At 41.2% G+C, this 13,212-nt stretch overlaps 1 protein-coding gene across 3 annotated transcripts; it reads right to left on the bottom strand.

The window, feature by feature from the left end:
* Positions 1–1,523: 1,523 nt before the first annotated feature.
* LOC142159942 (uncharacterized) lies at positions 1,524–12,570 on the bottom strand. Of its 3 annotated transcripts, XM_075214841.1 has the most exons (4): positions 12,465–12,570; positions 8,469–8,593; positions 8,286–8,389; positions 1,524–3,371 (listed from the first exon to the last, which is right to left on the bottom strand). In XM_075214841.1, the coding sequence occupies exon 4, from the start codon at positions 3,239–3,241 to the stop codon at positions 2,021–2,023; it is 1,221 nt and encodes a 406-aa protein (XP_075070942.1). In that variant the 5' UTR covers positions 3,242–3,371; positions 8,286–8,389; positions 8,469–8,593; positions 12,465–12,570; the 3' UTR covers positions 1,524–2,020. The 3 variants fall into 3 exon arrangements, with proteins under 3 accessions (XP_075070942.1, XP_075070941.1, XP_075070943.1); XM_075214840.1 differs by having other exon boundaries at positions 8,286–8,593; XM_075214842.1 differs by lacking the exons at positions 8,286–8,389; positions 8,469–8,593 and having other exon boundaries at positions 12,465–12,567.
* Positions 12,571–13,212: the final 642 nt, after the last annotated feature.

Raw genomic sequence — 13,212 nt, 5'->3', positions numbered from 1 at the left:
GGACTATATATATTTTTTTTTGGTTCTATTTTGTGCAGGTAAGTTTGTTGAATACGAGGAATAATAATGTTTTGTTGCATGCAAGATACAGAGTAGTGCTGGTAAATGTTATGTTGGTAAGTGAGTGTATTGAGATGTGGCGACTGGGCCAGGAACTCTACCTGGAATGGACGAGGGTGTGTGGCGCACTAATCTATGTTTTCAGTGTTTGTGAGGAGTTTGGGGTACCAGACAAACAGTAAAGGTTAAGCCCGCCTAGGACCCTCTTTCATATGATCTTTTTATGTTGACTACATTATATTTCTCTTGAAGGTTCCTTTCAATTTAGAAAAAATAGAACTCATCAAGGGCACTGAACAACAAATGATTTATGGTAAGTGGCGCACAATGGAACACATTTGCATTGTGGTTTAAAGAAGCCACGAAGGGAAGAGACGTGCTTCCCTTGCCACCTTATGCCCTTTAATGTAAAGGTTGGTTTGACAGGACAAGCCTAATTATTCAGGGCTTTACAAAGTGTCACACAACAAATACAAGCAGGCTTCCCCATGACTGAACCTACCTCATCTTCCACAAAACAGCACATAATCGTATACTATCCACTCAATTACTCCTTCAGCTATCAGCCTGTTTCATACGTTGTGTACAGACCCCATCGTGTATTTCATCACCCTCAGAATACAACCTCACCTGATGAGCATCATTTAAAAGCAATGGAGAAGATCAAACATTCTCCTTAAGTAGAAGCAATCAGCCATGGTAACTTCCCATGGTCAGCTATTGATGTTATAGTTAGTTGCCCAAGATTAAAGAACTGGTTGGAGGAGATGGAAGTTATATGCGGGTGTTAGATCCCCACTTGGGGAGGCATTAATAAATAGCTGGGAGCAGCACTGCTTTATAAGGCGAGACAAATTGTATAACAAAGGAAATTAGTCTATGATAAATCCAACAATGATTTCTTAAAGGCAGCTTTCTGCAATAGCCAATTGTTCTGATAAATGTTTGTTAACATGAAAAAGGAGGTATTATTATTTAACAGAAATACAAGCAAGGGAGGGCTTAAACCATTCAGCATGAGATTGATATCAAAAGAATCATGCGGCCAACACAAAGTACACAGAGTGGTGCAGGGGCAAAAGCTCTCAAATAAAACACAAACAAAAGACAAAAAATAAAAATTGTTGACACTACAGGAAACTGAACAAGACAGGTGACCCTAAATAATCATGACAATAAACCATAAAATAAAGTGCAGAGTGTGCGTGATTAAAATGAATCCAAGTGTTGGATGTTGATATGAAAAAAGAGAAGTCGGATAATCAGGCAGAAAAAGCAGTAGCACTACGTACTCCAGGGAACAAACAGAACAGGGAAAGCTAATAGCTACAGGTCCAGATTATTAATTATATTGTTTAGCTTCAGTAACAGACCCCTTGGTGGCTCACACTCTTTTGCAGGAACACTAATTCAGGTGCCTATGTAGATAAATACACAACTGAAAAGCACTGACAGAAGCCAGATACGCGAAGTAATGTATTTAGTAGAATTTGCAACAGTACATAAACAAACCAATTAAATCAAGTAGGGTGATGGTGTAACGCACCTTTAACAAACAGCAAAGATGCCTTATGGTTGGGTTGACTGGTATACTAAAAAATTACCAACTAAATTATACAGTGCTTGTTTGAGAATGAATAACTTCTGTAGATGTTATTTATTTCAGACACATACCAATGTTTATTCTTCTAGATTTTTATAAACCTATATTGATTTCAAACTCAATATAATGCCCCTTAAAGTGTACCTGTTACCTTCACACAGTGAAGACATTTTCTGGTCTTGAACATTCCTGAGAATGCAGCCTATTAGTTCCCTCGGCCTGAGTGACATCACTGAGGCATCTGGTAAATCCCTAGGCTGCATGGTCATGAATCTTGAATTCACAATCTGTAGGTGATGGGTACACTTAGATTTTCTGCATATCATGTTAACATTCTGAATACAAATATGGTTTATCTCATAAGTGTGTTTTCTCATGTCTAGTAAGTTGCGGTTTAAACGCAAAGCACACTCCACATTTAGAACAGGTAAATGGTTTCTCTCCTGTGTGAGTTCTCTGATGATAAATAAGGTTTGACCTACAGGTAAAACACTTCCCACATACAGTGCACTCATAGGGCTTCTCTCCTGTGTGGATTCTTTGATGTAAAGAAAGATTGTACTGCCACTTAAACGATTTCCCACACTCAGAGCAGGAAAATGGTTTTTCATCAGTGTGAGTAATCCTGTGGTTAATAAGACTTGATTGTCTCATAAACCGTTTTCCACATTCAGAACAGGAATAGGACTTCTCTCTTGTGTGAGTTACCTGGTGTTTTACAACCTCTGATTTACAGGTAAAACATTTCCCACATTCAGGGCAAGGAAAAGGTTTTTCTCCAGTGTGAATTCGCTGGTGCCTAATAAGCTGTGATTTATAAGGAAACTGCTTCCCACATTCAGAACAAGATATTTCCATTTTTGGGTGAACTGCCTGGTGTGCAATAAAATCTGAGTAGTTATTGAAAGCTTTATCACATTTAGAGCAGTTATACATTCTGTGAGAATCTGAAGTGGATTTCTGTCTTCCTGGTTTAGATGCATTTTGTGTCAGTAGATGTTCAGTGGGTGAATTTGTGTCAGTTGAATTTTCTTCTTCACTTGAGATATCTTCTTCCTTAATTTTAACACATATATATTCTAGCGGTGTATGATCCATTTGGTCACTACTGTCAGTATCTATGACATGTCCTTCACGTGAGATGGATTCCTCCTTAATATCAGTAGATGTATATTGCGTGTGATCTCTAGGTGTATCAATATCAGTAAGATTTCTTTCATCACACAAGACTACTTCTTCCTTAATATGAGTAGATGTATATTGAGTATCTGCGGCTGTATAAATGTCAGTGTCTGCGAAATTTCCTTCTTCTGATGAGAGAAATTCCTCCTTAATAATAATAGATGTATATTGTGTATCGTCAGTGGGTGTATAAATGTCTGTGACATTTCTTTCAGAGTCAGATTCCTCTTTAATATAAGTTGGTGTGTAATCATTGGGTGTGGAAATATCAATGTGTGGGAGATTTCTTTCTTCACATGAGATGGATTCCTCCTTAATATGAGTAGATGTGTACGGCTTATGATCTTTGGATTTATAAATATCAGTGTCTTTGAGATTTCTTTGCTTGTTATTCATATTGGAGTCAGTTCTTGTTAAGATTCTTTAGTCTTGGTTATTTTTAATTAAATGTTGATCTTCATTTGGTCAATGCAGTGTGGAAATATCAAAGTGTATTCCAGATTTATTTAGTGTGTCGCAAAAAAACCTGTTGGGAGATAAACACACAATAATTAGACATTATGAACAAATTATTATTTAGGCTCATTAGCACCTAAAGATATACTGGATAACACACACACACACACACACACACAGATATGTAAAGATATTAGAAGTCACCAAGGAGTCACGCAATTAAATAAAGGCTCAAATGCACATGGCAAGTTCTTTTACACGAGTGATGGCAAATAGAGATGACTGCTATTAAATGTATATTTTGATACAGGCAGTACTGTGGGTAATATTTCATCAACAAATAATTTTTTGGTAGACCTCAAACTTTTAAGTATTTGTATATGGAAATCAGGGGCAGCTAAGACTTGGGCCTGTGCCAAGGTTGTCTTTAACGGACTAAATGTCTGCTCGTAGGCCTGTCACCAATCTACCTGTCAGACATCTTTCTTGGAGGTGTAGTCTCTCAGATACTTAGTGATGGAGCTGCAATAAGGCACAAACTTGCAGTAGTACCTGGCTGCCCAAAGGAATTATCGTACCTCTTTCTGGTGGAAGGGTCAAACAATTTCAAGATAGCCTTGACTTTGGCCATCTTGAGCCACATCACACTTCCCGCAACCCAGTGACGTATGTACAGCACCTCCACCATTTCCATCATGTACTTGTCGGATCTAGTCAATCCTTCCTCGCCAATGCGCTTGAACACCCCAGCAATGTGCCCGAGATGCTCCTTCCATGTCACGCTGAAGATGTCTATGTCATCCAGGTATGTCTGTGCAAAGTCCTGACACCCTTCCAGGAGGTGATCCACCATTCGCTGGAAGGTGGCTGGTGCATACTACATTCCAAAGCGCATACCTGTAAACTTGAACAGTCTGAATGGAGTCATTATATCAGATTGCTCCTGCGCCTCCCTGGTAAGGGGTGTCTGCCAATTCCCCTTATTAAGATTCAGGGTTGCCACCAGTCTGTCCAATGGCTCACCTCTACTTGGCATGTGGCAAGTATCAGTCATGGTCACCTCGTTAAGCAAGCAGTAGTCCGCGCAGGACCAGATGGTCGGCACCAACATTATGTCTGTTGCCCAAGGGCTGTGTGAAGGCTCATCCGATATGTGATCTGCCTAAGGGGCTGAGACCTCAATGTCAACAAGGGTGGGTAACTAGAGGAGTGTGCACAGGCTTCCTGGTAAAGTGGGACCGTTGCACCTCGAACACCTCTTTACTCTGATTCTCGATTAATTGCTCCCTCATCTGTACCGCCTCAACACACCCTTGCTTAGTGTCAAATAAAAGGTTTGATAAGGAGTCTATTTCGAGGCCATCAATGGCCAGGCAGCATACTACCATTGCCATCACTTCCTGTTCCATGTAGAGTTTCACCCGGTTAATGTGGAACTTTAAAGTCGAGTGCCAGCGGTATCCAGAACCATTGTATAATATGTGTCAATGTGCTTCTATACCACCGTATAGGTCCAGCCCAGGATGTACTTCTTCCCTGTCCTACTGAACTTGGGCAAGGGACCGATACCATCAATGACCACTGATATCAATAGCCTCTTGTTGACTCGCTAATAACCAGCATGGGCTATAGGGATGTGCAGCAAGGAGGTCTTACAAGATGCTGGCACACAGTTCAAGTGGCCCAGTACCTCCTGGGTGATCCCTAGACTAGCATTGGTCTTACGGATACCTAGGTGAACTGCTGCTGGGACATTGTAAGCTAAAACTATAAGCTGTGCTAAATACTTTCAAGGAACGATCAGCTGTCTAGTGGAAGTCGAGGGCTCATGTGAAGCATGCATATCAGTTATGCAGTACACACTAACCGGTTCCAACTGGGGGAACCATCAAGCTGATTTGCAGCACTTCAGAGGCCAGCGAGGGACAGGTCAGTCAGTTTGGCCTGACGCTTCTGATAGATGCAGGAGAGGCTGCCCATCACCCGACACCTTTTTAAATATTTGGTGATGATGGCCAAAATTTTTTGGCCTACAGATTGGCACATCAAAACTTGATAAGTTCCATCCTTCAAATTTACCTTCTGCTCACACCCAAGTACTGTTTGCTCTCCCTAGCCCCCTGGAATTGTCAAAATATCAAATCAAGCTTATGCACCATTTCATCCCTGCTGCAATCTGCCAGCTAGCGGTGGATTGGATATCCCAGGCTACCCTCCTCTTTTGCTGCAGTCATTAAAATATTCTGGTACATATAACTTGGAGATATACATTTTTCGAGACCTAGAAGCCTTGAGCCATCCATAACAACATTCATTTTCCCTTGACCATCTAATATCCCTCCATTTCTAACAAAACTGTATCATCATACTGACTTTTCGCCCTGGGTTTAAACCACCCCCCTCTTTTAATCCAATACTAATCCCTTATTGATCTACATTCTTCCTTATGCATGAGAAAATATTTTTGCTGAATTCCGCTGCAAGTTTTTTTATCCGACTAATGTAATCTATTTTGTGTGTACGATTAATTGACCATGAACAAAATAAAAAATATGTATAAAAGGTATGAAGATCCTAGGGGGTGCTTAATTTGGGGCCCTCCGGTGGTTGCTTAATATGGAAACTTCAATAAGGTAAGTTCCCTGTTATTTACTTAGCTTACTATGTTGCTGTTGCATTGTCAATGTATAATAGTAATATACAGTATGTTACCTACACTGGTATAATAAATAATGAGTGTGGCTGGATCACTTATATTTATACAAATTTAGTTAGTAATACTTAAATTATTAGCGCAGTATGCTAATTTATATAATTACAAATGTACAGATTTTTATTATATTGCGTTGCATTTTTGTATAGGAAAAGTATTTATTGCCGAGACAGTATACCAGGGGAGGAAATTGGATGTGTGTAAATTTTCTAAAGAAAGTCCCACATGCTAATTATACCTTGTGATGTGTGAGTGTCCAACACATCCCTAAGCCTGAAGGCTCAGCAGGAGGTCGTTACCTGTTGTCACTTCTTGTTAGAGAGAGGGGAACCTGCATGAACAATGCAGACTCAGGATACAAGTAATACAGGACTTAACACCCAGTTTTCGAAAATCAGGAAATTGATGTAAATTTTGGTAAAGCTTAAATTGCGTTAGCTCCACGGTTAAAGGATATATTACATCCTAATGGTAATTACTGAATATGATTTATCAGTCTTTGCGGAGCCATCTAGGATCAGGGAGTGGTATTACCCCCTGCCAAGGTGTATAAAAATGGCCTTGTTTGACCATGTATCATCATACCATGTGTAACTTCTGGAAAGATTGCTAGTACCACAAACTGGTGTGTGTAACTGTTCCTAAGCTAATAAACATCACTGCTTGAGGAACCTGTTTTGACGCCTACTTACCTGCTGTAATTCCTGTGACCACAGATTACACCAATCTAATCCGTTATCCGGCTGTTCTGAGGTTTGGACACTGCATCCAGTACAAACGCACAGCACACTACCTGCACCTCTGCCAGTGTGATAGGCAAGGGAGGGGGGGTAAATCATCCACAGAAACCCTGATCTGAAGGCAAGAGGTCTGAGGTACAAGCCCAAGTGTACCAGCAAGGGGTACACTAGCAGCGAGAGTTATCAAGAAGGGCTCGGTTCTGGTTGCCGCAAAGGAGTCCAGTGGTGGCAGCAGCAAAAGCCCCTCCTACTGCGGTTAGAGGGCGCATTTGGGATAAAGAAAAGAGTACGGTGACAAGACAAGCCCAACCAGTCCCCAGCAACACAACAGACAGGATGGCATAGGCGGTCCAGCCTGTCACAATGAGACTGAAAAGAAAAAAAAAAAAAGACAGAGAGGCAGGGGGTGGGGGAGAAAGGGGGTGAAACTGTGACATACAGAAGTTATGAAAAATATTATTTCTGTTGGTTGCTGTACCCACTGGATCCCTGATCATTGATACTCATATATAGCCAGGCCAGGCCAAAATAAGCACATTAGCATATGTTGATGTCGAAGTCAAATAATTGGATTCAAGAAAATATATTGATTAATATTGTTTTACCGTGCGATTGCGATCAGTACGTCACGTTTTATGACGCAATCGCACAATAAACAACGCACACTTACACATTCACTTGTACATAGTTCATTTCATAATAGTTCCAACCCACAGTTGTTTTTGAACAAATGTTACTGAATTTATAGCTAAATATTAAATGTTGGAAGCACTTTATTGAGATCTAAGGTTCAGGTTACAGGAAACATATCATGCTTGGTGTCATTCTAATCCTCTATTTATCCTCAGTGATCCAATTCAATCGTAAAAAGGATTGCACCTCGTGTATGCAAGATATGGATTATAGGGAATAAATGATCAGACTGGTATTGTGTGTGTGCAATGTAAATAGACCGGTTTGAACTAGCTTTCAGCGGGAAGATTAGTATACAGCTGTTGGAGAGCTGATCCACACCCTTGGAGGGTGTTGTTTGAACTGACCTATAAACTACACAATACTGGACTGTCCTGGAGCCTGAACCTATGGAAACATGCCAAGTCATCTGTATTGTATTTACTGTAACATCAAATGTATATATATTGCTCTCTGGAACCAGCATACAGTCTCTTTGACCACAGACTTCAGGATTGAATGAGTGTAAGCTGGATCCAGCAGGGCGCTCCGTATGTATCGGCTGTACTTTTTTATTGAACTGTTATTCTTTTGCTTTTGCTATTAAATCGCATTGTGAGTTGGAACCACACAAATCGCAGTGGACAATGATTATTGGTAAGCGATTAAATTGCTTTCATATTGAGCATTCAACAGCTAAAACATTTAATAGACCAATGCTATAACACTAAAACTTTGATGAAGAATTAGTGTGATACAGACAATTAAACTGGTTATTTGGGGAGTATGTAGTATATGTGGTATATGGGTTCGCCAGCTGTCAAAGTAAAGGCCTATCGCATATATAATCTCATCCTACCTGGAGATTTCAAACGCTGGTGTTGCTCCATCCTCATGTCCTTCTAAATACTCCCACTCCTCCATGGAGAAATAGACAGTGACATCCTCACACCTTATAGGAACCTGACACACACAATGATACAGTCATCACCCAGACACATCCCCTGGTGTTACTGTATAATGTCCCATTCCCAGCAGTCACCTCTCCAGTCAGCAGCTGAATGATCTTGTTGGTGAGTTCTAGAATCTTCTGGTCATTGTTTCTCTCATGTATCAGTGAGTGAGGTGGAGGTTCCGTGTTGGGGCTCTGGGTCCTGCCCAATCCTCCTGGTATGAAAGAGAAAGGTTGATGTCTCACAGGAACAATCAGTCCTTATTATAGTTTCTATTAATCATATGATCCTATAATGTTTACATTGCAGATATTTTTTTATGTATTTTTTTATATTTTACAATGCAATAAGAATATTAATTAATTAATTTTACTATAGCCTACAGCACCCGATATTCACAGGTGGTTTCCCATCCAAGTACTAACCCGGCCCGACCCTGCTTAGCTTGCAAGATCAGACCAGATTGCAGTTGTTTAGGTTTAAGTGTAGCACAGTTTGCACTATGATCTTTTTCGTTTGTTTCTTTATATGTAACACTGGAGGAAAAAGAGGAAGTGACACACCTCTATTAAGAAGAAAGCACACATCACTTTAAAAGGACATTGTGCTGATATGTGCCTACAGTCACACCACCCTGAACAAGCCCAATCTTGTCTGTTCTTGGAAGCTAAGCAGGTTCGGGCTGGGTTGGATGGGAGACCACCTGGGGTGCTGTAGGCTAAAGTATAATTAATGAAATTCTATTCTTATTGCATTGTATAATGTACCAATAGCGCAGAGTACACTTTGTTTGTTTTTTTGGGTATTTTGTAATACTGGTTAAATTGGATGTTAACCTGAGGTGTATATTGCTGCAATTTGAGGTAGCGCAGGGGAATCTAAAACATTTTTTTTTTATATTTGTTTTTAAGAATTTCAAAAACTATTTTGCTGCCACACTTAAAATAAGTTATAATATGTGAATATTTTGCAACATGTTATTTTAGAGGAAAAATTGGTGTTCAAAATTCACAATTTACTGTTGCAAGTACACTATACTGCAATACCTTGTATTCATCTCATGAAGAACAGGGAACTGTACTACTATGTAAAATATATAAAGTTGCTGTGATAATGATGAAATGGTTGAGCTGTGTACGACAATCAGGAATCACTATACAGTAACTGGTACACATTTCTTACCGTGCAGAAGCAGGAAGAGTGAGTGGGGAACTGGAGATATGGTACTTTTAAAGGATCTGGTCATATGATGGAGGCTATTGTGCTGGTTTGGCTACTTTACATTAACTGTTGTGATTGATCCGATTGTCCTAATTGACCTGATTTGCGAATAGATTCAGAAATTCAAATAGGAAGGAATTATTTTTCTACACATCTGGACAGTAAAGTTAAATGTTAACTTTAGACGAAAAAAAATCCCAATCTGCGCAAACACATCCAAAGCTGTATAATGTATGAACAGCATTTTGTAAATCAAAATACTGTTATGTATGAACACACACCAAAAAAAAGGCCTACTATACAGCACTATGACAGTATAACATATTGTCTGGGGAAAATTTGTGTAAAAAGTGAGAAAGGGCTGTGTAAAATCAGTCTCGTCTCCTAAAATGGCAGATAATCGCTAGTTCTCCAAGAAAGCAAGATACTCCGGAGGTAAATGTGTATATTCTAATTGGTGTCCACATAATTTACAACTCAAAACTTCATGATTGCCCCACCCCTTTTTTTTCTCTGCTCCATGCTTTTTACAGCATACTGCACATTGTTCTGCCCTGCTGGTCAAATGCAATACACTTCCCCTCTCTGATCTGTGCATACTACCTACAATGCTCAGTCTGTCCAATTCCTTTATCGTCCCTCAATGTTAGCTCTGGATCCAGCTCAAACTCCTCTGTGTTACTATGCTCCATCCTGTAACCTATACCACCCGTGTGTATGATGCGCCAGCTTGTGACCTATACCACCTGTGTGTATCATATGCTCACCTGCAACCTATACCACCTGTGTGTATGATGCGCCAGCCTGTGACCTATACCACCTGTGTGTATCATATGCTCACCTGTGACCTATACCACCTGTGTGTATGATGCGCCAGCCTGTGACCTATACCACCTGTGTGTATCATATGCTCACCTGTGACCTATACCACCCGTGTGTATGATGCACCAGCCTGTGACCTATACCACCTGTGTGTATCATATGCTCAACTGCAACCTATACCACCTGTGTGTATGATGCGCCAGCCTGTGTCCTATACCACCTGTGTGTATGATACGCAAGCCTGTGACCTATACCACCTGTGTGTATGATACGCAAGCCTGTGTCCTATACCACCTGTGTGTATGATGCGCCAGCCTGTGTCCTATACCACCTGTGTGTATGATGCGCCAGCCTGTGTCCTATACCACCTGTGTGTATGATACGCAAGCCTGTGTCCTATACCACCCGTGTGTATGATGCGCCAGCTTGTGACCTATACCACCTGTGTGTATCATATGCTCACCTGCAACCTATACCACCTGTGTGTATGATGCGCCAGCCTGTGACCTATACCACCTGTGTGTATCATATGCTCACCTGTGACCTATACCACCTGTGTGTATGATGCGCCAGCCTGTGACCTATACCACCTGTGTGTATCATATGCTCACCTGTGACCTATACCACCTGTGTGTATGATGCGCCAGCCTGTGACCTATACCACCTGTGTGTATCATATGCTCACCTGTGACCTATACCACCCGTGTGTATGATGCACCAGCCTGTGACCTATACCACCTGTGTGTATCATATGCTCAACTGCAACCTATACCACCTGTGTGTATGATGCGCCAGCCTGTGTCCTATACCACCTGTGTGTATGATACGCAAGCCTGTGACCTATACCACCTGTGTGTATGATACGCAAGCCTGTGTCCTATACCACCTGTGTGTATGATGCGCCAGCCTGTGTCCTATACCACCTGTGTGTATGATGCGCCAGCCTGTGTCCTATACCACCTGTGTGTATGATACGCAAGCCTGTGTCCTATACCACCTGTGTGTATGATGCGCCAGCCTGTGTCCTATACCACCTGTGTGTATGATGCGCCAGCCTGTGTCCTATACCACCTGTGTGTATGATACGCAAGCCTGTGTCCTATACCACCTGTGTGTATGATGCGCAAGCCTGTGACCTATACCACCTGAGTATATCATATGCCCACCTATAACCTATACCACCTGTGTGTATCATATGCTCACCTGTGACCTATACCACCTGTGTGTATCATATGCCCACCTATAACCTATATCACCTGTGTATATCATATGCTCACCTGTGACCTATACCACCTGTGTGTACCATATGCCTATCTGTGACCTATACCACCTGTGTATATCATATGCCCACCTATAACCTATACCACCTGTGTGTATCATATGCTCACCTGTGACCTATACCACCTGTGTGTATCATATGCCCACCTATAACCTATACCACCTGTGTGTATCATATGCTCACCTGTGACCTATACCACCTGTGTGTATCATATGCCCACCTATAACCTATACCACCTGTGTATATCATATGCTCACCTGTGACCTATACCACCTGTGTGTATCATATGCCCATTATAACCTATACCACCTGTGTGTATCATATGCCCACCTGTGACCTATACCACCTGTGTGTATCATATGCCCAGCTGTAACATATCAAAGCAAAATTATACTAGTTTGTGGCATGAAAATAAACCAAGACACAATAAATAAACACACCATAAACATAACATGCACAGATAATATTATATATCTATGAAACATCAGCCTATAGGGACCTGCTTCAACATCTGAAAATCGACGTCAAGCTGAGCAATGAGCTGGACATTTTTGCTACTTAGGTTACTAGGTTTTGATTACTAATACATATATCACTGCATTATGTCATAACACCAGCGCACTAATATTTTATATACACAATGCTGTATACACCACCACCCATCAGTGAATGACTTCATTTCATGTTACTGCAGTACGCAGAGAATGGTATATGTAAGACATGTTACAGACCAGCATATATCACGTATACACAGCAGACTCACCTGAGTTTATCACTGGACACCCGAACAACCTCTATTCACTGTGATAAAAAAAAAAGCTGCTACGTCCAGTCTAAAATCCACTTCCGAGTCTAGGTGTTTAGGTTCAAGTGTATATCCGGTTCACACGTTCCAAGACCTCAGGTGGAACGCACAACCAGGAAGTCGGGTGGAACGCACAACCAGGAAGTCAGGTGGACCACACAACCAGGAAGTCAGGTGGACCGCACAACCAGGAAGTCGGGTGGAACGCACAACCAGGAAGTCAGGTGGACCGCACAACCAGGAAGTCAGGTGGACCGCACAACCAGGAAGTCAGGTGGAACGCACATATTCAGACATTTGCTGCTGTATTAATTATCAGAAGTTATTATATGTCTGTGTCTTCCCGCACAATGCAGGTGGAGCAGACTCTTGTATCCTGGGGAAGTGTAATTATTTTATCTTTCCTCAGATATTCGCCTGGAATCCAATCTATCAAACCATATATATTCAGAGTGGAGGTGAAACTAGAAGTGTCTTAACAGTAAAACGCATCTTGCTCTAGATCAGAACATTTACACATGGGAGAAACCATTCTCTTGCCTTAAACGTGGACAATGCTTGGCATGCTGCATGCAACACAAGCCTCCAAAGTCATATATTGTTCCACAACAAGAAATTTGTTTCTTTTTACAAATGTTGAAGATGCTTTAGGGGTCTATTTTCATTGGTTGCTAGGGGGCCCTGTATCTGGTGCAAATTATATGGC

Source organism: Mixophyes fleayi, chromosome 6 (assembly GCF_038048845.1).
Source record: "Mixophyes fleayi isolate aMixFle1 chromosome 6, aMixFle1.hap1, whole genome shotgun sequence".
Taxonomy (NCBI): Eukaryota; Metazoa; Chordata; class Amphibia; order Anura; family Limnodynastidae; genus Mixophyes; species Mixophyes fleayi.
Note: the sequence above shows the minus strand (reverse complement) of the source record. Positions and strands in the feature narration are given on the sequence as shown.